The sequence below is a fragment of the Puma concolor genome, chromosome E1 (assembly GCF_028749965.1).
Source record: "Puma concolor isolate L17-30 chromosome E1, mPumCon1.1.hap2, whole genome shotgun sequence".
Lineage (NCBI taxonomy): Eukaryota > Metazoa > Chordata > Mammalia > Carnivora > Felidae > Puma > Puma concolor.
This window is the reverse complement of record NC_141680.1, coordinates 28,873,489-28,898,575: the sequence shown is the minus strand read 5'-3', so window position 1 is coordinate 28,898,575 and position 25,087 is coordinate 28,873,489. Positions and strand designations below refer to the sequence as shown.

The following is a 25,087-nucleotide window of genomic DNA, read 5'->3' as shown; positions in this document are numbered from 1 at the left end:
TTAGAATCCAAGCGTCAGCTTCTCCAAGCGTCAGGACGATGTGCATAAGGGCAGGCAGTATCTTAAACCCCATTTCATTCCCACTCCCTGAGATGTAAGAAACCACCCACGGTTTGAAAGTAGGCGGGGGAGGAGTGCTGCAGGCGGCTGCCAAGAGAGCGCTCTTGCAAGGAGGCCGTTTCCCTGAGTCACGGAGAGGGCGGGAGGCTGAGCCCATCTACCCACGCCACGTCCTCTTCGTATGGGAATCAATTTAAATAGGCAGGGCCCAGAAGGAAAGTGAGTAACACCGCCATTCCTCACAGCAGCCCAACAGCCACTCTATTCTCAGGAGACACTACACTTCCATAGAACTCGCCCCGCACTCTGGCAGCTATCAGCCGACCCTTCCTGACCAGCATCACGTGCACCCGGAAGTACGTGGGTGGGACCTAAGCGCCCACGGAAATGACGTCGGTCACTGCTAGTCGCATGATGTGGCAAAATGCAAAAAAAGGGGGGGGGAGGAAAAGAAGGAGGCTGGGGAAAGTGATGAGTCTAAAAAAGTAGTCCCTCCGATTCCTCTAATTTACCCTCGTGGCGCAGCAGTAAGCGAGAGCTCCTCGGCGTACTGCGCCCCGAATTCCTGCGCCTCACTGCACCGCGGCACTCCGTGGAGGGGTACATAAGGCGGAGGGGGTGAGGTGACTTGGGCGGAGTTCTGTCGTCGGGATCCCTCCGCAGGGCTCAGCCGTTTCCGGAGTCTGCGCTGCGCCCGGTTCCGCCATTGCGGCTCTCCCGGACCCTGGAGCCTCCGCCCCCGACCCGAGCTCTTTCGTCTGCCTGCCAGTTTCCTGCGTCCCCGGAGAGTATCCTGCTGAGTCCAGCCTTCCCCCTCCCCCTTCTCCTCCTCTCCCTTGGAGAGCCTGGGCAGCCACTGCCCCGCAGCCCCAGTGACAGGAGGAGACCATACACCCCGACAGCGCCATGGCCCAGATTCTGCCAATTCGTTTTCAGGAGCATCTCCAGGTGCGGCTGGGTTCGGGCCTATGAGGGCTGTGGAAAGGGTAGTAGGAAGGAAGAGGCTGGAGTCTGGGCCCAAGCAAAAAGCAGGATCGGAGCGGGGTGGGTATCGGTGCTTGGGGTATTGGGGTAGATGGAGGATAGGGGCGCTATCTTGGAAAGCCTAAGGGTTAATGGTGTGGGACTTGGATAGAAAGGACGAGAGTCGGGGTGCAAAAGGCAGCGAGGCCAGGCCTGGGTTCGAGGGCCTCTATTTTCGCTTCCTGGGTGGTAAAAACTGCGCATTCTAACCTCCTCCCCCCCTCGCCGTTTTATTCAGTTCATTCATTTGGGTTGCTTGGCGGGGGGTGGGGTGGGGGTGGGGGGTGGGAAGGAATCTCCCGCGTTTCTTCCACAGCAAGGATTTTCAGTCCCTAGGCCAGTGCAGAGCTGTCATCTCCGATTGCTCTTCTCTTCCCTTTCCCCACCGTGTCTGTATTCGGCAGTTGTGGGGCGGGTGGGCTGGGGAGGAGCAACCTTTTTTCTTCCTCCCTCTGCGGCTCTCAACTGGGAAAGGCACCTTCCCCTGGGGGTGGGTGGAACGGCAGTGACTTGCCTCAAGCCTTCCCTGAGGCAGTAGGAACAGAAGGTCACTGAAGGAACCAGGAGGAGGGTAAATGGGGGAACGTATTTCTCAGGGCGGTGTCAGTCTCAGTGCGTGGGGTCAAGGTCCCTAGGGGTACTCGTCTTTTTTTCCTTTCTTGATTTCTCTGGGGATGATGCAGCTTTTATCCCCTCTTTCGTTTTAAGAGGTGGGAAAGAGTTATCCATAGGTTATCTTGGGGTCTGCTGGAGTATAGCAGGTAGTTGTGGGCTTGGCGTAAGTACTTCCTTCAGGATTGCATGGAATGAAATAGAGTCCTGGAGATAGAGCATACCTGTTCTGAGATATGCAAGGTTGTTTGGTCTGCAATTGGCTTACTTTTAGTAGGTTCTAGAGTTCTTCCCCGTGGTGCATTTTCCTATGCAACATACTGTCTTATCTGGCAGTTTGCCCGTGGCGGGCCCAGGCAGATAGATGATCATTGGAGGGCTTGACTGAATTAAGCCGTTTTTGAGCTTCTGATTTTCTTAGTTCACCAATCCTGGTTTTACTCTGGCTGCAGTAATTTATTCATGTATTTTGTTTTCTTCCCAAATACCCCCTTAAAGAGGCCTGCCTCAGCTCATCTTCTGAAGGCCTGAATTCATAATGATAAAAGATGCCGTGGTTTGACATGATATTAGTGTTAGTGGCCTATTGGACACCTTACCGTTGAAAGCTATTTTATTTACTTTCTCCAGTTGGTATACATAAAGGATTCTTGTTAATAAAAAGGTTAATAAAAAGGATGACTATTTAGGCTATCAGTAACATAACTTCATTATTTCTTTACAGGTATTAATCATCTTTGCATCAGCAAGAAATTTTTTTCCTTTAAGTTTTGAATTGTAATGAATAAATCTAAAAAATAAGTAACACACCTTTAGTCATCTGTGCTTTTCAGATAACTCATTTGAAGTAATGGAACACTTTTACAAAAGGTTAAAAAATGTTAAGTGACAGTGGACACAGAGAAGTTCTTGTTTTTGCTCCAAGTTTTAATTGCTGTGTTCTTTCTGTTAAAGTGGGGTGTAAATGAATGTAAAGAGTTGGGAAAATAATATTTTTAGGTGTGAGGGGAAAACACAGGCTCATTCTCACACTAGAGTGTTGCTAAAATATAATCTTTCTGTAGATAAATGTTTGTAAATTATAGACAGAAACAGGTACTGTTGGTGTTTACAAGGCAGAGGTATGTCCCATTAGTAAACCCTATTTCTTAACTAGTGGTGATTTGAGCAGTAGCTTTTCATTTCGATTAAAGACGAGATGAGAATTGTTAAATAATCCCAGAGATTGGAATCTCACCTTGTCACTAATTGAAGACAGATTTAATATGGGTCTGATTTCTGAGTTTCTCCATATATTCAAGTGAAACCATTTCCTTTTGAAATAATTTGAAGATTTGAGTATAAAGCAGCTTTGCAAATGTATTTGGAGAATTCAGTCATTTTTTTGTAGTAATATGCCATGCCTAAAGTTAAGCTTGCTAGTGGGTCTGTGAACTTCCAGTTAATAATGGTTAATGGTGCAAAGGGCCCCAGTCACCAACTTCTTACAGAGTATCTCCTAACTTCTCATTTTTATCCCTTCTCTTTTTTAAAAAATTAATGAGTATTATTTTAATAGGCACCTCAGGTCTTTGGCCTGAGTTCTGCCAGTTTGCTAAGTAGCAGAAAATTTTCTGAAACACTTAGGATAAAAATTGGGAACAAGAATTGAGGAACTTGAGTGTAGAGTTAGTTTTTGTGAAAATTTCCAAAGGTGAACTGTAAATGAATTTATTTTTAACTATTCTGTCCAACTGAAGGATCTGTCATCAAGGCTTGGAATTATATGAAATGAATGTTAAGTATTTTAAGTTATGAAGGGTGTGTGTGTGTGTGTGTGTGTGTGTGTGTGTGTGTGTGTGTGTGTGTATGTGTGTGTGTGTGTGTTCAGGATTGCTAGGCTGATAGTCAACAGATGAGTGCCTATTTGGGCAAGATATTGCTAGAGTTGCAGATTGTAAAAAACATCCTAGACTATACGTAAAATATTGCCTGCAATTCTCAGTTCTTGGCACATTAAGTATCTTTATGCTGATTGGCACATTTTACTGTATACCCAGGTTCTTGAGTTCTGCAATTAAAAATCTCCCCACCCATTTTTTTTTTCTCTTTGATCCATAAATGCAGGCCTGGAATGTGTTGTGAATTGAATGGTAGAAGTTCTTGCTATGGCTGTTTTGATTTGCAAAGAGAGAGCAGTGCCCGCTATTATTGTGATATTGTATATGCTTAACTATACTGCTTGGAAGAGGCATACTGCCTGGAATTCTGCAGCAGTTTACCTTGGGAATAGCTTTCAAGTTTAAGATGTATCATGTTTTTCAGAATTTTCCTAATGGTCTATTTACTTAAAGGGGTGTGGCTAATTGTGGTGAATATGCTTGCATTCTGTTTAGGAGATAATGTAAGACGTGGAACTGTGTGTATATAGAACAACGGTCGTTTTCGTGCTAGTGTATAGTGAAATACGTGATTTTAGAAACCTTAACCTGTGATATTTGAATTATATTTAACAGTATGTTTTTTCCTGTCACTGTTACTGATGTGATTTTTCTTTTTGAGAGCTACTGTCCAAAAGAACTTTCTTCCATGATGAAAATATATACTAGTGGGACACTTGAGTGGCTCAGTCGGTTGAGCATCTGACTTTGGCTCAGGTCATGATCTCACTGTTAGTTTGAGCCCCACATCAGGCTCACTGCTGTCAGCCTGTCAGCTCCGAGCCTGCTTCAGGTCCTCTGTCTCGCTCTCTCTGCCCCTTCCCTGCTTGCACTCTCCCCCAAATAAATGAATATTTAAAAAAAAGGAAAAAAATATATACTAGCTACATAAGGATACTGAAATATGGTTTGTGTCACTGAGGAACTAAGTTTTTACTTTTATTTCTTTTTAATTAGTTTAAATGTAGATGACCACATCAGCCTATTGTCTACTACATTGGACTGTACATTTATAGGCTTGGTAAGAATGAAGGTTTATCTGATCACGCATATTTGTATGTTTAGAACATTTTATTAACCAAAATTAAAACATTCATTAGTTGAAAGTTGTTGGAAAAAAAAAAGTGTTAGCTGAATACTGTCTCTTTTGGGAAGTGGTGGTGATGAACAGTGACTAGTGAATGAAGGGAACAGTAGACTTCTTGTGAGAGCCTGTTTTGCCCTATGAATATATGTGGCTGGGTGCTTTCAGTCTTCACTTAATCCCCAAGGGATACTGTCCAAGGGAACACAGTATCAGAATGGGATTTGAACCTGGATCTTTGGACACAAAATATTTCAAAGAAATAGGATGATTGGCCTTAAGAGAAGTTATACAGTATCCTACTTCGCTTTTTTCCTGTTGGACTTTGCTCTGAGGATGTTCTAATTTGATCCAGAATGTTAAAATTTCAACACGTAAGGAGTATAAAATTTTCAAATGAGATATTTTACATTCCTTTCTTGGGGTAGTGATTTTTCAAAATCTGATTTGTATTTTACAGTTAAGCACATCTCCTTTCAGACCCTCTTTTCATTGGAAATATTCTGTATTTAGATTTCATGATATTTACAGTTGAAAAAGCAGATTTGCTTATCTAGGTTATTCCAAACATAAGTTTTCCATAATTGAATCAATTATCAGTTACTATTTAGTTTTAATTAAATTTTAAAATAAATTCAGTCACAGCAACCACATTCCAGGTGCTCAGATCACATGTGGCTTGTGAAATGTGGCTATAGTATTGGAGAACATGGGTTAAGACTAACCTCTTCTGGGGGTACCTGGGTGGCTCAGTAGGTTAAGCGTCTGACTTTGGCTCAGGTCGTGATCTTGTAGTCTGTGGATTTGAGCCCCGCGTCGGGCTCTGTGCTGACAGCTCAGAGCCTGGAGCCTGCTTCAGATTCTGTGTCTCCCTCTCTCTCTGTCCCTCCCCTGCTCGTGCTCTGTCTCACTCTCTCCCTCAAAAATAAATAAACATTAAAAAAAACCAAAACTAACCTTTTCTGTTTTCTCAGTAAAATAGGCCTGCTGCTTCACAAAGTTACTGTAAAGATCTGAGGTCATGTATGTGAAAGTACTTGATGTAGCAGTTTAGGAACATGAATTGTGGGGTATAAAATTTTTGTCCAGTACATTTTATTCATGTAGCTCACCACCAGTGATACAGTATTTTATTTGCACACCTAGATTTTTATGGTTTATAAGTGTTTGATAATTACCTAAGATTTGAGTACTTATCAGCAACTATGTTAGACTAGGGACAAAGTGATGAACAATACTGACTATAGCTTGCGTTGGTTAACTGGCAAAGGCTGTCCACACATAATTGCAACACGTTATATAATGTCTGATGCTGTGCAAGACTTAATAGAAATATTTGTATGATACAAATATCCCTCTCTGACATGTGCCCAAAAGAAAGAAAATTTTTAATTTTTTTATTATATTCCATGAGCTCTCACTGTATGCCATTGGTACATTTTTAATTAGTGTTCCTTGGTCAGATACATTTGACAAACCTGATCATCATATCTGATAAAATACCCGCCTGGAATGCCAATCAGACCTTCGCTGGTGTTATATATGTCCTATGTTGAAATGAATGTTCTCACTTACATGGGAAATGAGTTCATAACTGATATTTCAATCCTTTATATTAGAATGAGGTTATTTCTCTAAATTTATTCGCATATATGTCGTGATGAAGCTACTTCACAAAGTCAGCTCTAGATGTTTTTTCCCCCTTCTTGGCCAAGTGCCTGTGGCTAATGCTCTTAACCCAAAGGGATGGCAGGAGGCTTGGATCTAAATGCATTATGCAAAACCCAGCTGTCAGAGTTGGATTTTGTGTTTCCTTTTTTTGTGTGTTATGAAAGATATAATTTATTTTGCCCTAACTTTAAAAAAAAAAAAGTGTTTATTTTTAGAGAGCAAGCACGCACACACACACAACGTGGGGTAGGGGTAGGGGCAGGCTCCGCACTGACAATGTACAGCCTGATATGGAGCTCGAACTCACATACCCTGAGATCATGACCTGAGCTGAAGTTGGACTCTTACTGACTTAGGCACCCATATGCCTCTATTTTGCCCTAACTTAAATTTGCCCTAACTATTCACCAAATCTTGGGGCACCTGGGTGGCTCAGTTGGTTGGGCGTTCAACTCTTGATTTCCACTCAAGTCATGATTCTGGGGTTGTGGTATCAAGCCCCATGTTGGGCTTCACCCTGAGCGTGGAGCCTACTTGGGATTCTCTCCTTCTGTTCCTCTCCCCCATTTGTACTTTCTCTCTAAAGTAAAACAAACAAAATTGTCCTGAAATCTACAAGATCAAAATTAATTGACCATTAGAGTTATTTGAATACCTGTGTACTGAGGACACTGCTAAATATTGTATGTTCATGATCTTATTTAATTAGCAAGAAAATCTCATCAGATAGGTAGGGTTAGCCTTATTTTGCACTTGAGGAAACTGAAGTTCATGGCAGTTAATCTGTAGAGTCAGACAGTGGATGGCCAGACTTTAATACTTGGTCTTTTTGCAGTGTGGCACGTTGATGAATGGTCTATATAATTTGAACTGCAAAATATAGCAGTTTGTTTGCATCTATGTTGTGGTGTCCTTTGATGTACACATTCTGCCAGTGGTTTGTTTTTAGGTCAGTAGTTCTTTTTTTTAAGTTTTATTTTATTTTGAGAGAGTGTGAGAGCACATGCTTGCATGCTCAATAGCAGGAGAGGGGCAGAGAGGGAGAGAGAGAGAATCCTAAGCAGGCTCCGAACTATCAGTGCAGAGCCTGATGCAGGCCTGAACCCACAAGTTGTGAGACCATGACCTGAGCTGAAATCAAGAGTTGGATGCCCAACTGACTGAACCATCCAGGCACCCCAATAGTTTTTATATTATAAGAAAAGTAGGGGCCAGTGAGCTAACATTTGACTTTCTATGCTTTAAGTGGCTATTTAGATGATGTTTTTAAAGGGCTTTATTCAAGTTCCCACTAGAAAATTGTGCAGAATGATTGGGATCAGGTTAACTGGTAATGAGTATTATCTTTATCCCTCTCAAAGCTGAACTTCTCAAACATGTCTATAAGAGAGTTTTTCTTAATGACAAGAGTGTGAATATGTTTTAGTTTAAAGCCACTTATGAAAGCAGGAAACTTCTATTTTACTGTATTATTTATGTTTTTGTAAATGTAAATGTTTTGTAATGTAAAACTTGAATAGAACTCTAGGAAAAGTGGCACTTGAGGTGGGGGTGAGGAGGAAAGTGGGAGTTGAACATGCTTGCTCAGTGTGAATAGCATAACCATAGAGGGGAGAAATGGTTACAGGCTTGGTTTTGCTTTGGAGGTAGAACTACCAGTAAGTTATATTCGTACTTCCTGTTCTGACTCATTGGGTAAATAGGACTTTTAAGTTCTGAAGTAAAGCAGATTTTAAAGCTTATTTCTGAAATAATAGGAATTGAGTGCATTGAAATCATTTTGCCACATTAAAAAATTTAAATTCTCCTGTGTTCTCTTGTGGAAAATGTCTCAGATGTTTGAGATCTTTTTATCTTTTCTGAACTTCCTCATTAAGTTAAAATAATACTTTTTGGCAATTGGAAAGTTATACTGGGGTGTGTTTTTGTGTTTATATCATAATACTTAGCTTATACAGATACTCAAGTATTCTTTCTTAGCCCTGTGCTAGAGCGGAGTCTCCCTTTATCCAGTAGAGTAGAATATATATGCCATGCAAAAGGGAAAAAAAACTACCATGTACCCAGTTATTGAAGCCAAGATCTTGGAGTTACACCAGATTCTTTCCTTTTATTTTCTTTTTCTTTTTTTAGTGTTTGTTTATTTTGAGAAAGAGAGAAAGAACACAAGTTGGGGAGAGAGAATCCCAAGAGAATCCCGGCATAGGGCTCTATCTCAGGAACTGCAAGATTATGACCTGAGCTGAGGTCAGGAGTTTGACACTTAACTGACTGAGCCACCCAGGTGGCCCTTTCCTTTTATTTTCCACATCCAGTCCATTTCTGGAGTAGGGAAGGGAAGAACTCTAATAGTGATGCACTCTGGGGATCCTAGGGATTGCAGTTTCTGATGACCTTGAGAGGTGTGTGTGTGTGTGTGTGTGTGTGTGTGTGTGTGTGTGTGTGTGTGTGTGTGTGTGTATGTATGTATATACACACACACACACACACACACACACACATATGTAATGCTTTAAACAAATTCATTTTACAGTTTTAGAGGACAGGCTGAAATGAATCCCATAGGAGATGATAGGGTTTTGGCAGGATTGTATCCTTCCTCCAGGCTCTAGAGGAGAATCCATTTGATGACTCCCATCTATTGACTGAGAATCAAGAGTAGATGAAAATGGGATTTGGGAGAGTTGCTTTCATCTGTTTCTGACTAGCTGACAAAAAGGACTTAAAAACCACCATAGTGGACACAGTGAAGCCAAAGATTAATCATGTATACTCAACTTGGCAAACAGGTGACTTTGGATAATTCATTGAGGGTGAATAATTAGGGAAAAAACCCATAGGGAGAACATGGTTTACAGAATTCTTGTCTTTCTCCACTCTCTTTGGTACTGTATATTTCTCCCTTTTGAACTAGGTAAATCTAAGGTGATTTTCTTTTTTACTATAAAATATTCTTCAAGAAGGAGTTCCCTTATATTAAAAGCCTTACCAAGTCTCCACATTTATTGAGTCCTCTCACAGCTAACTTCTATTTCAAATACTGCAACATGTTCATTGAAGGCTATCATAGGCTTGAAATCCATCTGGATTGGTAAGAGGTAAATGTAACATATCTAATAATTATTGTTCTCTGGCCTCACAGTTATAACTGTTGCTGGGGTAAGAAACATTTTAAGTATCCCTCAAAAACTCAATATATTAGGGGTATATTTCTGGAGATCATAATCCAGAAACAAGTGAAAAAAACAACTCTCCTAATATGCAGATGGAATTTTAGGTATGTTCTAAAATTCCCATGATTGTACCTTAATGGATTTAAATTTTGTTTTCTTTTTAATGCTTATTTATTTTGAGAGGGAGACACAGAATCCAAAACAGCCTCCGGGCTCTGAGCTGTCAGCACAGAGCCCAACATGGGATGGGGCTTGAACCCAGAAACTGCGAGATCATGATCTATCTGAGCTGAAGTCAGATGCTTAACCAACTAAGCTACCCGGGGCCCCTGGATTTTTTTTTTTTTAAAGCACTTTAATGGAATGGAGAGGATTTTCCAGTGTTTATGGAAACACTGGTGTAAAAAAGTGCATATGAAGAGTTAACATGGTTTCTGAAATGTGAAGAGTAGAAAAACATTTTCAAGTAAATTATTTTATAATTTCATTTATTTATTGTTAAGTAGGCTCCATGCCCCCATCATGGGGCTTGAATTCACAACACTGAGATCAAGACTGTCATGCTCTATTGACTGAGCCAGCAGGCACCCCTGTAAATTATCTTATAGTTTTAAATGTCTTTATAAACTAAGTCAAATGACTACTTGAAGTATGTATTAAGCATATCTAATTCCTAAGAATTTAATAGGGCCAAAGATCTTTTAAAATTGAGATAAAATTCATACAACCTAAAATTAATCATTTTATTTATTTATTTTTATTTTTTTCTTCAATATATGAAATTTATTTAAAATTAATCATTTTAAAGTGAACAATTTAATGGTACATTGACAACATTGTGCAACCAACACCTGTATCTACTTCCAAAACCTTTTCATCTCCCAAAAGGAAACCCCAAATTCATTAAGAAGTATCTCATTCCCACCCCCCTCCCATCCCCTGCAACCACTAATGTGCTTTCTCTCCCTACAGATTTACCTATCAGTGGACTCATACAATATGTGACCTTTTTTGTCTAATGTTTACTAAGCATAATGTTTGAGGTTCATCCATGTTGTGGTATGTATCCCATACTTCATTCCTTTACTCAATACTCCATTGAGTAGAAGATATACTGCATTTTATTTGTCCTTTCAGTAGTTGATGGACATTTGGATTCTGTTTTTTTCAGATGACTAAATATTTTTTCTTTTTTTTTTTTTAATATGAAATTTATTGTCAAATTGGTTTCCATACAACACCCAGTGCTCATCCTGACAGGTGCCTTCCTCAATGCCCATCACCCACTTTCCCCTTTGGATTCTTTCCACCTGTTGGCTATTATGAATGGTGCTGCTGTGAACATTAAAGTTTTTGTTTGAATACCTATTTTCAGTCCTTTTGGATATATACTGAGGAGTGAAATTGCCAGGTCATATGGTTTAGAACTGTGTTTTAATTTTTTGAGGGATTGCCCAACTGTTTTTTCATAGCAGGTGTATCATTTTACATCGTCACCAGCAATGTATGAGAGTTCTAGTTTTTCTGCATTCTAATACTAGTCAAAAGCTTTTTTGAGTGTCTAGGGAATGGTCTGCTTGCTAAAATAAATACCCTACTTGGGTACATAATGGTATTTTTAGTTCTATCTGTTCTGTCCCAAGTTTTGTAGCTCTGTCCTCTCTTTATTTTTTTTTTAATTTTTTTTTAACATTTATTTATTTTTGAGACAGAGAGACAGAGCATGAACGGGGGAGGGGCAGAGAGAGAGGGAGACACAGAATCGGAAGCAGGCTCCAGGCTCTGAGCCATCAGCCCAGAGCCTGACGCGGGGCTCGAACTCACGGACCGCAAGATCGTGACCTGAGCCGAAGTCGGACACCCAACCGACCATGCCACCCAGGCGCCCCTCTGTCCTCTCTTTAACTGTGTGTCCTTCTTTAGATGGTATTTCAATTTCTTCTGAGACACCATGTATTCCCCTACATATATTTGGGCTAGGCATGCATCCCTTGTAATTGCACCGTTGTAATTACTGTGTGCTTGTTATGCACTGAATAGAGGAGGCCATAGCTCATTTACTGTAGAATTGTCTGTATTAGTGTGGTGTCTGGCATACAGTAGCTTTTAATTAAAATGTATGATTATGGAAAAAATACTTTAGAACTAGGAAGAGATCTGAGGAAATCTTTAAAAGTTTTTTTCTATTGGAACTGGAAGAAAACTTCAGAGAACTGTTGGCATTATCTGTGGCATGTAAAGAAACTTGATACAATACAAATAGAAAGCTGCAGTAATAGAATATATACAGAAACAGTTGATCCTGGAGCAGTTAGCAGAATTGCCCCTGTGGACATCAGCAATGTGGAAGATTAACTTGAAGATTTTAAATTTAGAGAAAATCCCAGAATTAAAAGAACAGGAGGTGTGACAGAATAGGTTACAAATCTAAGAGTTATAGAAACCAAAATAATTGGAATGGAAGCTCTTTTTAGACAATGGAAGAAAATTTAACTGCTATGAAAGAGGAAACAAGATTTAAAGCGTTCAGCATTTGAGACAGGCCTGGGGAAATTTTAGTACCATGAATTAAAAAAAAAAAAAAAATCTGTAAGCATCCATAGCATACCCTTTCCCTGACCACAGTGAAGCAGTATCTATAGGGTTTGGGATGGAAGGTTTTTTCCATTTTTTAGAAGATATGAGCTACATACAAATTGTACACTCTAAACTCTCTGAGCCTAAAACCTGTTATTTTCCTTGTAGGTTGTTACCTTTGTAGTGATGACAAATTTATAGCTTAACAGAAAGTAAAGAAAAGCAGTTTCACACATAAATAGCAGGCTATAAAATATTCAATTGATGTTAAGTTGCCAAATAATAGATGCTCAATAGGTATTGGAAAATAAATCCTGGTCAGTTAGTTATTTTAATGTTTCAGACTCCCTGAATTTGTTAATATTAAATGATTTTGAGAAAGCTTGTAACTCTCCATGCTGAGTGTTAATTCATTCATTCTGTTGAACTTGGAATTTTTGGCATTTAGGTTCACAAGGAAATATTCCAGTGATTCACATGTAAAAAATTGATTCTGGCCTTGTAACTTGTAGCACCTCTGTGATGATCATGCTTTAAATGATTGCTCCGACTAGGAAAATGAGCACTAACCACATAATGTCTAATTTCCTAGCAGATATGTTGGTATAAGTTAGAAAAAGACATGAATATGTGCAGCAGTAACGGGGTTGGGCTGAATCACTGGGTTCCCACTTAAAAATACATTTTGGGAAGTTGTTGAGAAGTTGTGTCATAGAATGAAATTTCTTTGGGACCTTTACAGTTTTAATAGTAAGGAAACTGACCAGATGTTTTAGTTACTTACACCAGGAAACCAAGCCTGTGGTGTCTGCCTAGGGACATTCACATCATCCTTTGAAGAATTTTAGGTTAGGTCAGCTCTAAGTTTTATAATCTTGGACCCTCAAAGTAAGCCTCATTTCTAGTACTTCGAAAAGAGTGTTTGGATAAAGTCTACGACCCCCCCTCCCTTCCCCTAACACACATAACATACATACCTATAATCAGTTATGATTTTGGTAGCATTCACTTGTTCTGTGCCAGCTGAATGACATTTATGCGGAAAAGGACATGACCTTGGAGAATCTGCAAGATTTGAGACTTAAAAACTTCCCAATATTCCCCTGTAGTTTGATCAGAATCGAGGTGTAATATTTCATCTAATTATTGGACTGTTTTTTAAGAGTGAGTCAAATTTAAGGTTTTGAAATTTTCCAGTCAGTTGTTGGCTACAAGTAGGAAAAATTCTTTTTGAGTTTCCTGATAATTTACCAAAACTAATAGTCTTACAGTCCAACTGTGGCTCCATCTTGAATATAGTACTTAATTTTGGAGTGAGTGACCAGAGTCAAATTCTCCTAAGAGACCGTGATTGCCTGAAAGGCTAACATGGAGTGGAAACAAAGGGTCAGCAAGAGTTAAAAGCATTTTTACTTCTTGCTTGAAATGTGTGGAGTACACAAAACAATGGCCAGTATCCTGTTGATGGAAGAACTAAAGGAATGCTGCATTCTCAGCATTTGTCTTCATTTCCTGTAGAAGACAAACTGCAGTTTTTATTTGACATTCTGCTAGTTTCATGGCTAGTTTCAATGGCTCAGTGAAGTGACTGGTGTCAGCATTTTTTTTTTCCACTGTGATTGATATTAATGAAGGTAGAGGATGTTTAGGGGTTTTTAAAGGAAATTATGCTGAGTGGAATACTTGGGATAGGAAGTTAACCAAATCTTCAGGCACTTAACTTCAAAGTAACTACATTGAAAAAAATAACAGCGTTGAGTGATATCCGGGTATCAGCAGGTCTCTCTCAAATTGTTGACTTCTTAACTCTCTAGTGGTAACACTTACTAGTAAGTCTTTATCAAGATACAGGATTCATTTACAGAAAAGGTAACTGAAATAGGACAATACATGGAGTACCTACAAAATAGACTCATCTGAAATATACTAGCTTGTATGTACTTCCTTTCCATTGTAACTCTTCAGATGAAACCAGGAGGAAGGATCTGGAAAGTGTAAAGCTAAGCACTAATTATGAGACATGTTTTTAGTAATGCTGTCATAAACACAAGTTTTAATGTATTTTGATTTTCAGCTGATACAGCTGGTAAATGAGTTCTCTTCTGAGTTTACCAGTCATTCATTAGGAAGCAAACTCCCTGAGTATGCTTATAAAGAAGGCTGTTTGCAGTGAATGTTCCTATTGACCAAATGTAACAACTGTTGGTTGAAATTAGTAGGCTCAAAGCAAGACGAATATTCCTTTAATTATATGATGTTTGTAGGCACAAACAATTGTGATTGGTTGCTGTGTGATAGAGACTGTGCTAACAGAGTCTTCCTCTTTAGTCCAAGAATTGGGCATTGAAGAATAGCATGGGGGTGCCTGGGTGGCTCGGTTGGTTAAGCATCTGACTCTTGATTTTGGCTCAGGTCACAGTCTTGCAGTTTGTGGGATTGAGCCCCACATCAGGCACTCTGCTGTCAGTGCAGAGCCTCCTTGGGATTCTTTCCCCCTCTGCCTCTCCTTGCTTGCTCCCATGTGCACTCTCTCCTTCTCTCTTTCTCTCAAAAATAAACGTAAGAAAAGAAAGTGCATGGTTTTACCTGGTTGTATTGTCTTCTAGCATTTTCTGCCTTTTATAATAAATGCATATTATTGGATTGCATACAGCCATAGTCCATTCAGTCCCTTTAACACTATTTTCATAGTTTAATCACTAATGTATTCTAATAAGGTACTAACCATCACTGGGTTCCTGATTCCTGCCATATATATAAAGGGTTTTCTAAGCTGTGTTTAGTAATGTGTTTTGAGTAAAGCAAATTGGCCTACCATAGGTTTGACTATGTAATGTTAGTAGGATGACATCAGAGCCATTCTGTTTTGAAAAAAGTATATATCATGATGTCACAGTCCTGGAGTAGGTACTGTAAAATGGCAGAAATCCATAAAATAAATCCATGAAATAGGGAGTGCTTATGTGGCCTTGCACTGTTTTAAGTGCTTGATGTGTGCTAAATCACTTTAACCCTCCACGTAGCACCTAGGCATGCTTTGCTCAAGCATGAATGAACACTTTCTCTTTTCTGTTGCCATGTTTACAGTCAAATCAAGTATAGTTCCAGAATCAAGACAGGAAAAACAAAGCTTTTAAGTCATTAAAAACTGATGAGACTTCAACATAGATTTCTGAATCTAATTCTGCTGAAGTTCAAAAAAAAAAAAATTTTTTTTTTAGGGGTGCCTGGGTGGCTCAGTTGGTTAAGCATCCCAACTCTTGCTCTTGGTTCAGGTCATGATCTCAAGGTTCTTGAGATCAAGCCCTGTGTTGGGCTTTGTGCTGATTGCAGGGAGCCTGCCTGGGATTCTGGCTCTCCCTCACTCTCTGTGCCTGCCCATGTTGTCTCTTTCTCAAAATAAATAAAAATAAAAAATTTTTTTTATCATATCTCTGATTTTAATACAATCTTTTCCACACTTATTTTTTAAATTAGAGATTCATCATACAGTTGTGTATCTTTCTCCAAAAGCATTATGATATTGATGAATATCTTAGAAATTGAGGCAGTGGCAGTTTATCAAGCATAGAGACAGGCCTCTCTTTTCTCCTGTTTTTCGAAGAAATTACATCTTATTATATCTGCACATTCTTAATCCTTTGTAACCCTGGGCCTTTGCTGTTTGAAAGTGTAGTGATTTCTTGAGGGGAAAGAGCACCTAGATTGAGGAGTTCTTCCCTTGGGTTCTCACTTCTGCTAGTATTGAACTTTGCAGATTTTTTTCTCTCAAGCCTCCTGCAAGCTATCTGGACTTTAAAACTTGAAGGTTCTACTTTTTCCTCCGTCTTTTTGTCTTGTTTGAAATTCTTGTATAACTTTACCAATTGTCCTTCCTATTTTGCCAGAGTTTAATTTTAAGTTACCTTTTTCTCCTTGTTGGACTCTCAGGAAAAACGTCTGAAAACATTGCCCTTCATTAGACTGTGCAACGATGGAAATGTATATTTTGTGCCTTCCAATAGTAGTCACATGTGGCTGTTGAGTACTCGAAATGTGCGTAGTGTGACTGGAGAACTGAATATTAAATTCTATATACTTAAAATTGAATAGTTGCACGTGACCAGTCGTTTCAGTCTTGGACAGTGCAACAAATCTTCGTTCTGATTGGACAACTCCTTTAGAGTATAACTAACTTGAATTACATCATTCTTTGGTTTGATTTTCATCTTTACCTTTTGAAAGTTGTATTGTTCCTTCCTGCCCTACAGGTAAATTGCCTAATAAAAATCTGATCCTTATACATTTAGTTTTCAATTTCTGTAACCTTGTAAGAGAATAGAAATTAATCCCTTTTTAAAAACTTGAAAAAAATAGGAAGCTTTCATATAAGAACTGGGGAGAGGCATATACCCAGTCATCTAGATTTTTAATATTTTGCTATATGTGTTTCTTTTGTTTTAAACATTTTAAAGAGATTCAAGCCATCATGACCTTTCCTAAATACTTCAGTATACGTCTTTAGAAAATAAGAAAAAAATTTTTTAATTTATTTTGAGAGAAAGTGCAAGGGAGAGAGAGAATCCCGAGCAGGTTTTGTGCTGTCAGTGTAGAGCCTGACACAGGGCTGTATTCCTCAAACCTTGAGATCATGACCTGAGTGAAAATCATGGGTTGCACACTCAACAAATTGAGCCATCCAGGCGCCCTTATTTATTTTTTTAAGTTCATTTTTTTGAGAGAAAGAGAGAGGGGCAGGGGGAGAACACTAGTGGGAGGTGGTAGGCAGAGAAGGAAAGAGAGAATCCCAAGCAGGCTCTGTGTTGTCAGCCCAGAGCCAGACTGGAACTCTGTATTTTAAAACATAGATATTTCTGAAAAAGTATACATCACTTGTTTTGTTAATGTTCCTCAATTTTGATTCCTCAAAAATGGGTCCTCGTGATTAGTCCATGTTATGTACTTTCAGCAAGAATACCACAGAAGTAATGTGTTCTTTGTACTTCATCATATCAGGAAACATACTGTTGATTTGACCCATTGCTGGTGGTATTAACTTTGTTTGATGAAGGTTGTGTCTGACAGGTTTCTTCACTCTGAATCTCTTTTCCCCAAGTGTCTTAGGAAATACCGTGAAACTATGTAAATATGTCATTCCTCAAAATTTCATCCATTAATTTTAGTATCCATTGATGAGTCTTCTCTGAATCAGTTATTGTGATACTTGCAAAAGAGTGACTGTTTAAAAATTCTATTGATTGGTCTTTTGCCACTTTTTGAGAATTTTTTTTTTAACTTTTATTTATTATTGAGAGACAGAGACAGAGCATGAGCATGGGAGGGACAGAGAGAGGAGGAGACACCGAATCTGAAGCAGGCTCCAGGCTCTGAGCTGTTAGCACAGAGCCCAGTGTGGGGCTCAAACTCACAAACTGCGAGATCATCGCCTGAGCTGAAGCCAGATGCTTAACAGACTGAGCCACCCAGGCTCCCTGGTCTTTCACCGTGTTTAAGTTTGCTTTCTTTATAAGGAACAGTTTTTCTTTTTTTTTTTTTTTTTAAATTTTTTTTTTTATGTTTATTATTGAGAGACAGAGAGAGACAGAGCATGAGCAGGGGAGGGGCCGAGAGACCGAGAGACACAGAATCTGAAGCAGGCTCCAGGCTCTGAGCTGTCAGCACAGAGCCCAATGCGGGGCTTGAACACACAAACCGCGAGATCATGACCTGAGCCGAAGTCGGACACTTAACCAACTGAGCCACACAGGTGCCCCTATAAGGAACAGTTTTTCATTTTTTGTTAATTATTATTTTTTTATTTATACTAGTGTGGACTCCTGATTTCATGAACCTCTTTTAATTTATAATTGTCCTGAAAAGTAATTAATAGTATACATATTATAAAAGAAATGCTATCTTTCTGTAAGATCATTCTTGCCTCTATAACATTAGTTAGACATTGAAGAGCAAAGATGGAAGAGGCTTTTACTCTTTAAGAAAGTTCTTTTATTTGAAGAACTTAAATTTAGTTGGATGAATTGACTTGGAATTATGTGGCATGGGCTGATTAGGAAACATTGGGAAACTCTGGTTTTGGAAAGGTGTAGTATAGAGGTGCGTGTGTGTCTTTTAACCAGGTGGCCTAAGCTTTTCTGCACATTGAAGAGTGAAATTCTATGGTTGCTTTACATTTTAACTTCTGGTTGGTTTTTTTTTTTTTTTTTTTAGTATTGAGCTCTTTAGGCTAAAGAGAATTTTTGATGGTACTGACCTTAAGCCATCTGTTTGCGTTAGCTTTCCCAACTTGGTCCCTCAGCAAAGGTGGTAGAGCATATTTGCCAAGTTTGTTAGAAAGCTTTAGCAGTGTTCCATGGTGCACCTAAAAAAAGGAATTAAAATAAAATAGGGTTACTTACTTTGAAAATGTTACATGGTTCCATGTTACATGGTTTTGAAGATTTTGGTTTCTACCTAACTTTAGGCAAATTGAAGAACAGAATTGAAAGTTTGTTGAGTGTAATTTCCTATTCTTTAAAAAGGAAAAAAATGGCATCTCACAGTGTCTGAGTAAGTTTAGCACCCAGAGACCACTAATCTATTATCAGTAGTCAAAAGATATTCACACCCAGAGTTACATCCAACCTGTAGGACAGCTGAATTAAGTAGATAAATGCAAACACAAGAAAAGCTAATCTTGAGCCTAAGTACTCTTGAGTTGTGTGTTCTAAAAGTATCTATTGAGCCTTTACTGTGTGTCAGACATTGTTCTAAGTGCTCTACATTAAACACAATTCTGGGAGGTACTGTTATCTCAGATGTTCCAGAGGAGGAAACAGGTACACAGATAACTGATTAGCCCATGATCATCGAAGTGACAAAACTGGCACTAAAATCCAGACGTTTTGTCCTGATGAAGAATCTACAGAACGAACTAATTTTGAATGGCACTTGTACTTTATAATCAATGTTATATATTTTTATAGTAATTGTCTAGTTGAGTGAAGAACCTTCTGTGTTCTCTAGATAATAGGGGGTCTGAAATACTATCTGTATGCCTCACTACAAAAACTAGAAATGTAGTGTCCCAGCCCCCACCCCCCACACCCCCCACCACCCACCACCCCCAGGCATGTTAATCCAAATTGGGGTGAGAGGGAGAGGAGAGGGAAGAAGAAACATTTTTGTATCATTTCTAAAATGTAACTCCAGGATTCTCCAGAGTTTTGGTTTGGCTGATTAACAATACATTGACTTAACTTTTTGGAAACTAATCTAGGCTTAAGTGTCAGGCCCTACAATATGCGCTTATGGACCAGTGCCCAGAATGTAGTTGGAAACCAAACGAATTGCAACATTTGAGTTGGTTTTCAGAGAAGTTGATAATTTGTATGGTTTTGTGCATGTGCAATTAGTCTTTTGTTTTTCTTTGTTTAAAGGAAGGATGGAAATCTATACTTTCATATACATAGGTTGTCTCTAAGATGGAAAAGCATCTCTAATTACTGGAGGGAGAGAGGTATTACTGGAAGCATAGGTGGGTCACTTCTCAGTATACCCTTTTGTACTGTTTGAATACTTTGCCATATGCATATAACTATTAAAAAAAATAAGTAACCCCTTTTCTTGGACCTAAGTTTATTGATTCCATATTTTTAATTAAAAAAAAAATTTTAAGTTTATTTAGAGAGAGTGAGTGAGAGTGGGGGAGGGGAGAGAGAGAATCCCAAGCAGGTTCTGTGCTGTCAGCGTGGAGCCCGACAGGGGGCTCCATCTCACCAACCTGAGCAGAAATCAAGAGTCAGACCCTTAACCGATTGAGCTACTGCCCCAACTCCATATTCTTTTTAATTTATAATAAAAAGTATAAGTTTTTTGAAGTTAAAAAAATTCTTACTAGAAATTTCCAAGCATATGTCAAAACAATATCCCCATTTTCAATAGTAGCAACATTTTGTCAACTGAGAATATAAAAAAATGTAGCCAGAATTTGGATATTATTATGTATTCTCTGAAAATTGCTGCAAGTTTGGAGACTCATATGCCCTCTGAGTTTATTAGTGGTTTGTTGCACAGTTTCTGTGGTAGATTGCTCAGATACCATGAGACCTTTATAATTGACTAAGAATTTTGTATGGCTTGTGGTGTTTTGAAAATAAAACCTTTTTTGAGGGGTGTGGAGCCTGCTTGGGATTCTCTTTCTCTCCCTCTCCCCCACTTGCTTGCAGGTGCTCTTTCTCTCTCTCTCTCCAAAAAATAAATAAAAACTTTTTAAAAAACATTGTTGCTTTTTTTTTTTTTTTTAAGTTTATTTATTTTTGAGAGAGAGAGAGACCGAGCACACAAGTGGAGGGGAGGGGCTGAGAGAGAGGAGACACAGAAAATCCCAAGCAGGCTCTGCACTGCCAGCACCATGCGGGGCTCAAACTCAAGAACCGTGAGATCATGGCCTGAGCCAAAACCAAGGATTGGATGCTTAGAAGAACTGAGCCACCCAGGTGCACCCCCACTGTTGCATTTTAAAAGTTTAATCTATATAGATATTAGTAGACATAGTTGTCTAGTATAACCCTTTTATTTTTTTATTTACTTACATATATATTTTTAATTTACATCCAAGTTAGCATGTAGTGCAATACTGATTTCAGTAGAACCCAGTGATTCACTGTTAATGATGGTGACTTGCCCTATTACTGTGTGTTTTGGGATCTTTCCCTTTTGAATATGTCATGGGAAAATATGGGAAGAATTGGTGAGTATTCTGAGCACTCTCACTGAAAAAGGATCACTAGTAAGGAAAAAAATCTTACTGATCTTATTTGAAGAAGTAGAGTCAAATGTAACTTTCTCTGAACTGATAGGAGTATGTCACTTGAAGTTCTGTCACTTAACTGGGAGAGACTTTGTAGGAAGGAGCAGTTTCCTATGTAGTTGTATAAATGGGCATTGATTATGTATGCTTTTTAAAATGTTTAAACATGTGGAATTGGTGAGAGCTTGACACTTGCCTTTTGTTTAACTTCGTTTTTTAAATAAAGCATGGCTATTTCATATGGAGTATTTTGAATAGCACTAGGACATTCTTGGTAGAAAAGATAAAAAATATATATGCATAGCTTTCTTGGTAGAATGTGTAAATGAAGAATGAGAAAAAAATATATGAGGATTACATAGATTGCAAGGAGTGCAAGAACCCCATCCATTTGTAACCAAATCTGCTTTTTCTTCAAATAAAACAACCCTGAGGTTGGAGGTCAGTGCCTACTGTTGACAACATGCTTTTCTGACTACATTTATTCGGGGACCTAGCTGGGAAGTAAGAAACACAGATTTCTTGACTTTCTTTTTTTCTTCCTCTACTGTCTTTCCTAATAGTTTTCTTTTCTTATAGTTGTCTTGCACCTGCCTCTGAAGAGTAATTTGAGATTCAGTTAGTTACTATTTGACCCACACTATTAGTTTTTACTCTTTCTCAACATTCGAGGACTTAAGCTGTGACAGTTGAAGCTCAAAATTGTCTTATGTGAATGCTTGCTATAGTGACTTAGAAACCTAGGATTCTTCTTTTACAGAATAGTTTAGAAGATAACATGTTGCTCTTACACATATAGTTCTGGGTGGTCTGTAAGCCATTAGAATTTTTTCTCCACAATTACTAGAAAGGTTACAATGGAGGGGCGCCTGGGTAGCTCAGTTGGTTAAGTGTCCAACTTCGTGGATACTTCTACAATGAAGATTAATTTATTTACTATTACATATGAGCCAGTATGTTTTGATGTCAAATATTCACTATTAACAGGTTAAAATTCCCCTACAGGGCTGCCTGGGTGGCTCAGTCAGTTAAGCATTTGACTCTTGATTTCAGCTCAGGTCGTGATCTCATGGCTCATAAGATGGATCCCCATATGACAGTGTGGAGCCTGCTTGGGATTTTCTTTCTCCCTCTCTCTCTGCCCCTACTCTGCTCTCGCTTTCTCTCCCTCCCTCTCTCTCTTTCTCTCTCTCTCTCAAAAATAAATAAATAAAAAGTAAAATACATAAGTCTGAGGACCCATCCACTCAGAAAAATAGATGTCTGTATCTTTGAAACTAGCGGACAACTTGTTTTGTATAAGGCCTTCTGAAGCCCACCAACAATCCCTTCGTATGTGGTTGGGGTCCTCATTTATCTTCCTTCATTAGTTCTGGACCTAAAAGTTACTACAAAAGTTAAAGTCATGAAGAAATGAAAGTTAATAATTCCTAAGATTTTATTTTAACCAAATTTGTTACAAATTATTTATCAGCTTGTATACTTGCCTTGCATTGCAGCATATACTTGAATTTGTAAAGGTAGTTAATCTTCTACTTTATTATCATGTTTGTATTAATAGTTAGACTATTGCTTGACTCCTTGCCCTGGTATTCAGTAACTAAGTTATTGTAACTACACTTTGTAACTGGTTGTGCTTGCAGTCGTTGAAGTGAAAATAAAATGTAGTCTCTTAATCTTATGTTTTATTTTATTCAGAAGCCGGCCTAGTTATTATTAAGTGTGATTAGCAGAATTTGACAAAAGAATTTAGATAAAATATAGTTAACTTGGCTCAGGCCAGTCCATAAGAGAGTAGTGACAATGGTGGTCTCTGGGGAGGAAAATTGGATATCTGGGCGGTCACGGGCAGAAGGAAGACGTGTGTGTGTGTGCGGGCTTTTTAATTTTGCTTTGGATTTTGTTCCATGTGAATTTATTATCCGTTGGAAAAAAGGAAAAAAAAATGGCCAAGGCTAATGAAACCTTCAGTAACTTTTTAGCAGGACTTAATCTGTTAGACTACATTTAGGCACCAGAATATTAATGACCCACTCTGGTAGAGACCTTCTAGCAAGTGCCTTTTTCTCACACACTTACGTGGTTTTCAAAAACCTACCATCTTTAGATTCTCTATATTTATTTAGCAAATACTTTAATATCTTCTTAATATACAAAGCAAATCTGATTCCATTATTTTCCTTGTAAAAACCCTTAAGTAGCTTCCTTTGCCTTTGGAGACATTCAGGATTCTTACTGGGATATATTCAGCTTATCAGTTTTAATTCTTTGCTCCGCAAGCCTTTCATAGTCATATATCTGGACCTTAGTATTTGTTCTTCTGTTGAGCATTCTCTTTTCTACCTTCCTTGGACACATTCCCTTAGCTGTGGGCCGCCTTTAACCAGGTCCCTCTTACATATCTTTGTTTTGGCGCTTTTGGCAAAGCATTGCCAGTTGTTTACGTGTCTGCTTTTGTTAGTTCCTTTACATAAGAACTCTGAAGTTTTAAATCTCTTTTTATGCTGAAGTTAATTTTCAGATTCCTAAAGTCCAGTACTTGTGAGCAAATGACTGCTGAATATTGAAGGGGGTAAGGGAGGACAGACCTTAAACCAAAAAAGGTCAATGACCTCAAATCCCCTGAACCACAAAAGGTAGCTGTTTCCTTTACCTTTTTATGTATTTGTTCTGCCTCTTAGTTATAACCACAAAGTTAACATATCTCTAGTTATAACTACAAGGTTATAATAAAATAGTTGAATGCTGTATTTGTTGGAAGAACTGAAGGTCCATCAATAGCCTCATTTGAATGAATAACGGAGTTGTTACTGTTGACCTTGAAGCATTAATGGTTAGATGAGGTAATGACAATACGTGAATATCAAGTCTTTCTGATTCACTTTGTAACATGACTTATTATGTTTTTGGTTTTTTTCCCCAGCTCCAGAATCTGGGTATAAACCCAGCAAATATTGGCTTCAGTACCCTAACTATGGAGTCAGACAAATTCATCTGCATTAGAGAGAAAGTAGGAGAGCAGGCCCAGGTGGTAATCATTGATATGAATGACCCAAGTAATCCAATTCGAAGACCAATTTCAGCAGACAGCGCCATCATGAATCCAGCAAGCAAAGTAATTGCACTGAAAGGTATAAAAGATTGTGGGGTGGTTTTCTTTCCTTTTTTTCCTTCCCTATGTATAATTTATTCAAATACAATAAAAGGATCTACCTTCTTTTGTATATTAAATTTGGTTAAATCTGCAAACTTGAAGCTATTACTAACTACTTTCATGACTTGGTATGTTTCTGTGAAATGTCTTTCTATTCAGCATAGATCTATTTGGAAAAATTTTGAGTTTTAGATTTAATGAATTTAAATTTTGTACCTCCAGTGTGATAAGACTGTGCTAAGTACATAAATCCATCTACAGAAGACAAATTAGTGATTCATATCCTGAAATAAAATATGCTTTAATATTAGCACTTAAACATTGCAAGATTTTGTTACGAAGATAACATTTATGTTGTGCCTTTTATTTATACTCCAGGTGTGTGTTTCATTTAGATTGTCAAGTTCTAAAAATGTCTTGAATTGGGTGCCTGGCTGGCTCAGTCAGTAGAACATGTCAACTGTTGATCTCAGGGTCATAAGTGTAAGCCTCACATTGAGTGTGAAGCCTACTTTTTAAGAAAAATGTTTTACATTTACACTGATTATTAGAAGTATATGTATATGTAGATGGGTATTAAAGCTTTGGAATCGGGTATTAGAGTTTATTCAAAGTAACTTTTTAGTGTCACACAGTACAGAACTGTACAACCTATCAGTCCAAGCAGTTCAAAGAACCTCATACTGTCTGGGAGACTATCTTAATTTTTTTCCTTTGAACTATAGAATGAGAATGTAATTGACCCCCCTTTTTTAAATTAAAAAATGCTTATTATTTTAATATTTGAGAGAGAACATGAGAGGGCAGGGATGGGCAGAAAGCAAGGGAGAAAGATAATCCCAAGCAGGCTCTGCACTGACAGCAAGTTCGTGAGTTTGAGTCCCGTGTTGGGCTCAAACTCATGAACTGCGAGATTGTGACCTGAGCTGAGATCCAGAGTCAGACGCTTAACTGACTGAACCACGTAGGTGCCCCAAATGTGTGTTTATTTTTGAGAGAGAAAGAAAGAGAAAGTGGGGCAGAGAG

General features: G+C 38.5%; 1 protein-coding gene across 2 annotated transcripts in view; it reads left to right on the top strand.

The window, feature by feature from the left end:
• Nucleotides 1-518: 518 nt before the first annotated feature.
• The window catches only part of CLTC (clathrin heavy chain), a 65,142-nt gene continuing 40,573 nt past the window's right edge, over nucleotides 519-25,087 (top strand). Inside the window, exons 1-2 of one of the 2 annotated variants that reach the window (XM_086686805.1) lie at nucleotides 519-1,008; nucleotides 23,831-24,038. In XM_086686805.1, coding sequence (XP_086542931.1) covers nucleotides 967-1,008; nucleotides 23,831-24,038 — 250 coding nt within the window. In that variant the 5' untranslated portion in view covers nucleotides 519-966. The remainder of the gene's footprint in view (nucleotides 1,009-23,830; nucleotides 24,039-25,087) is intronic. The other variant, XM_086686806.1, reaches the window with a different exon arrangement.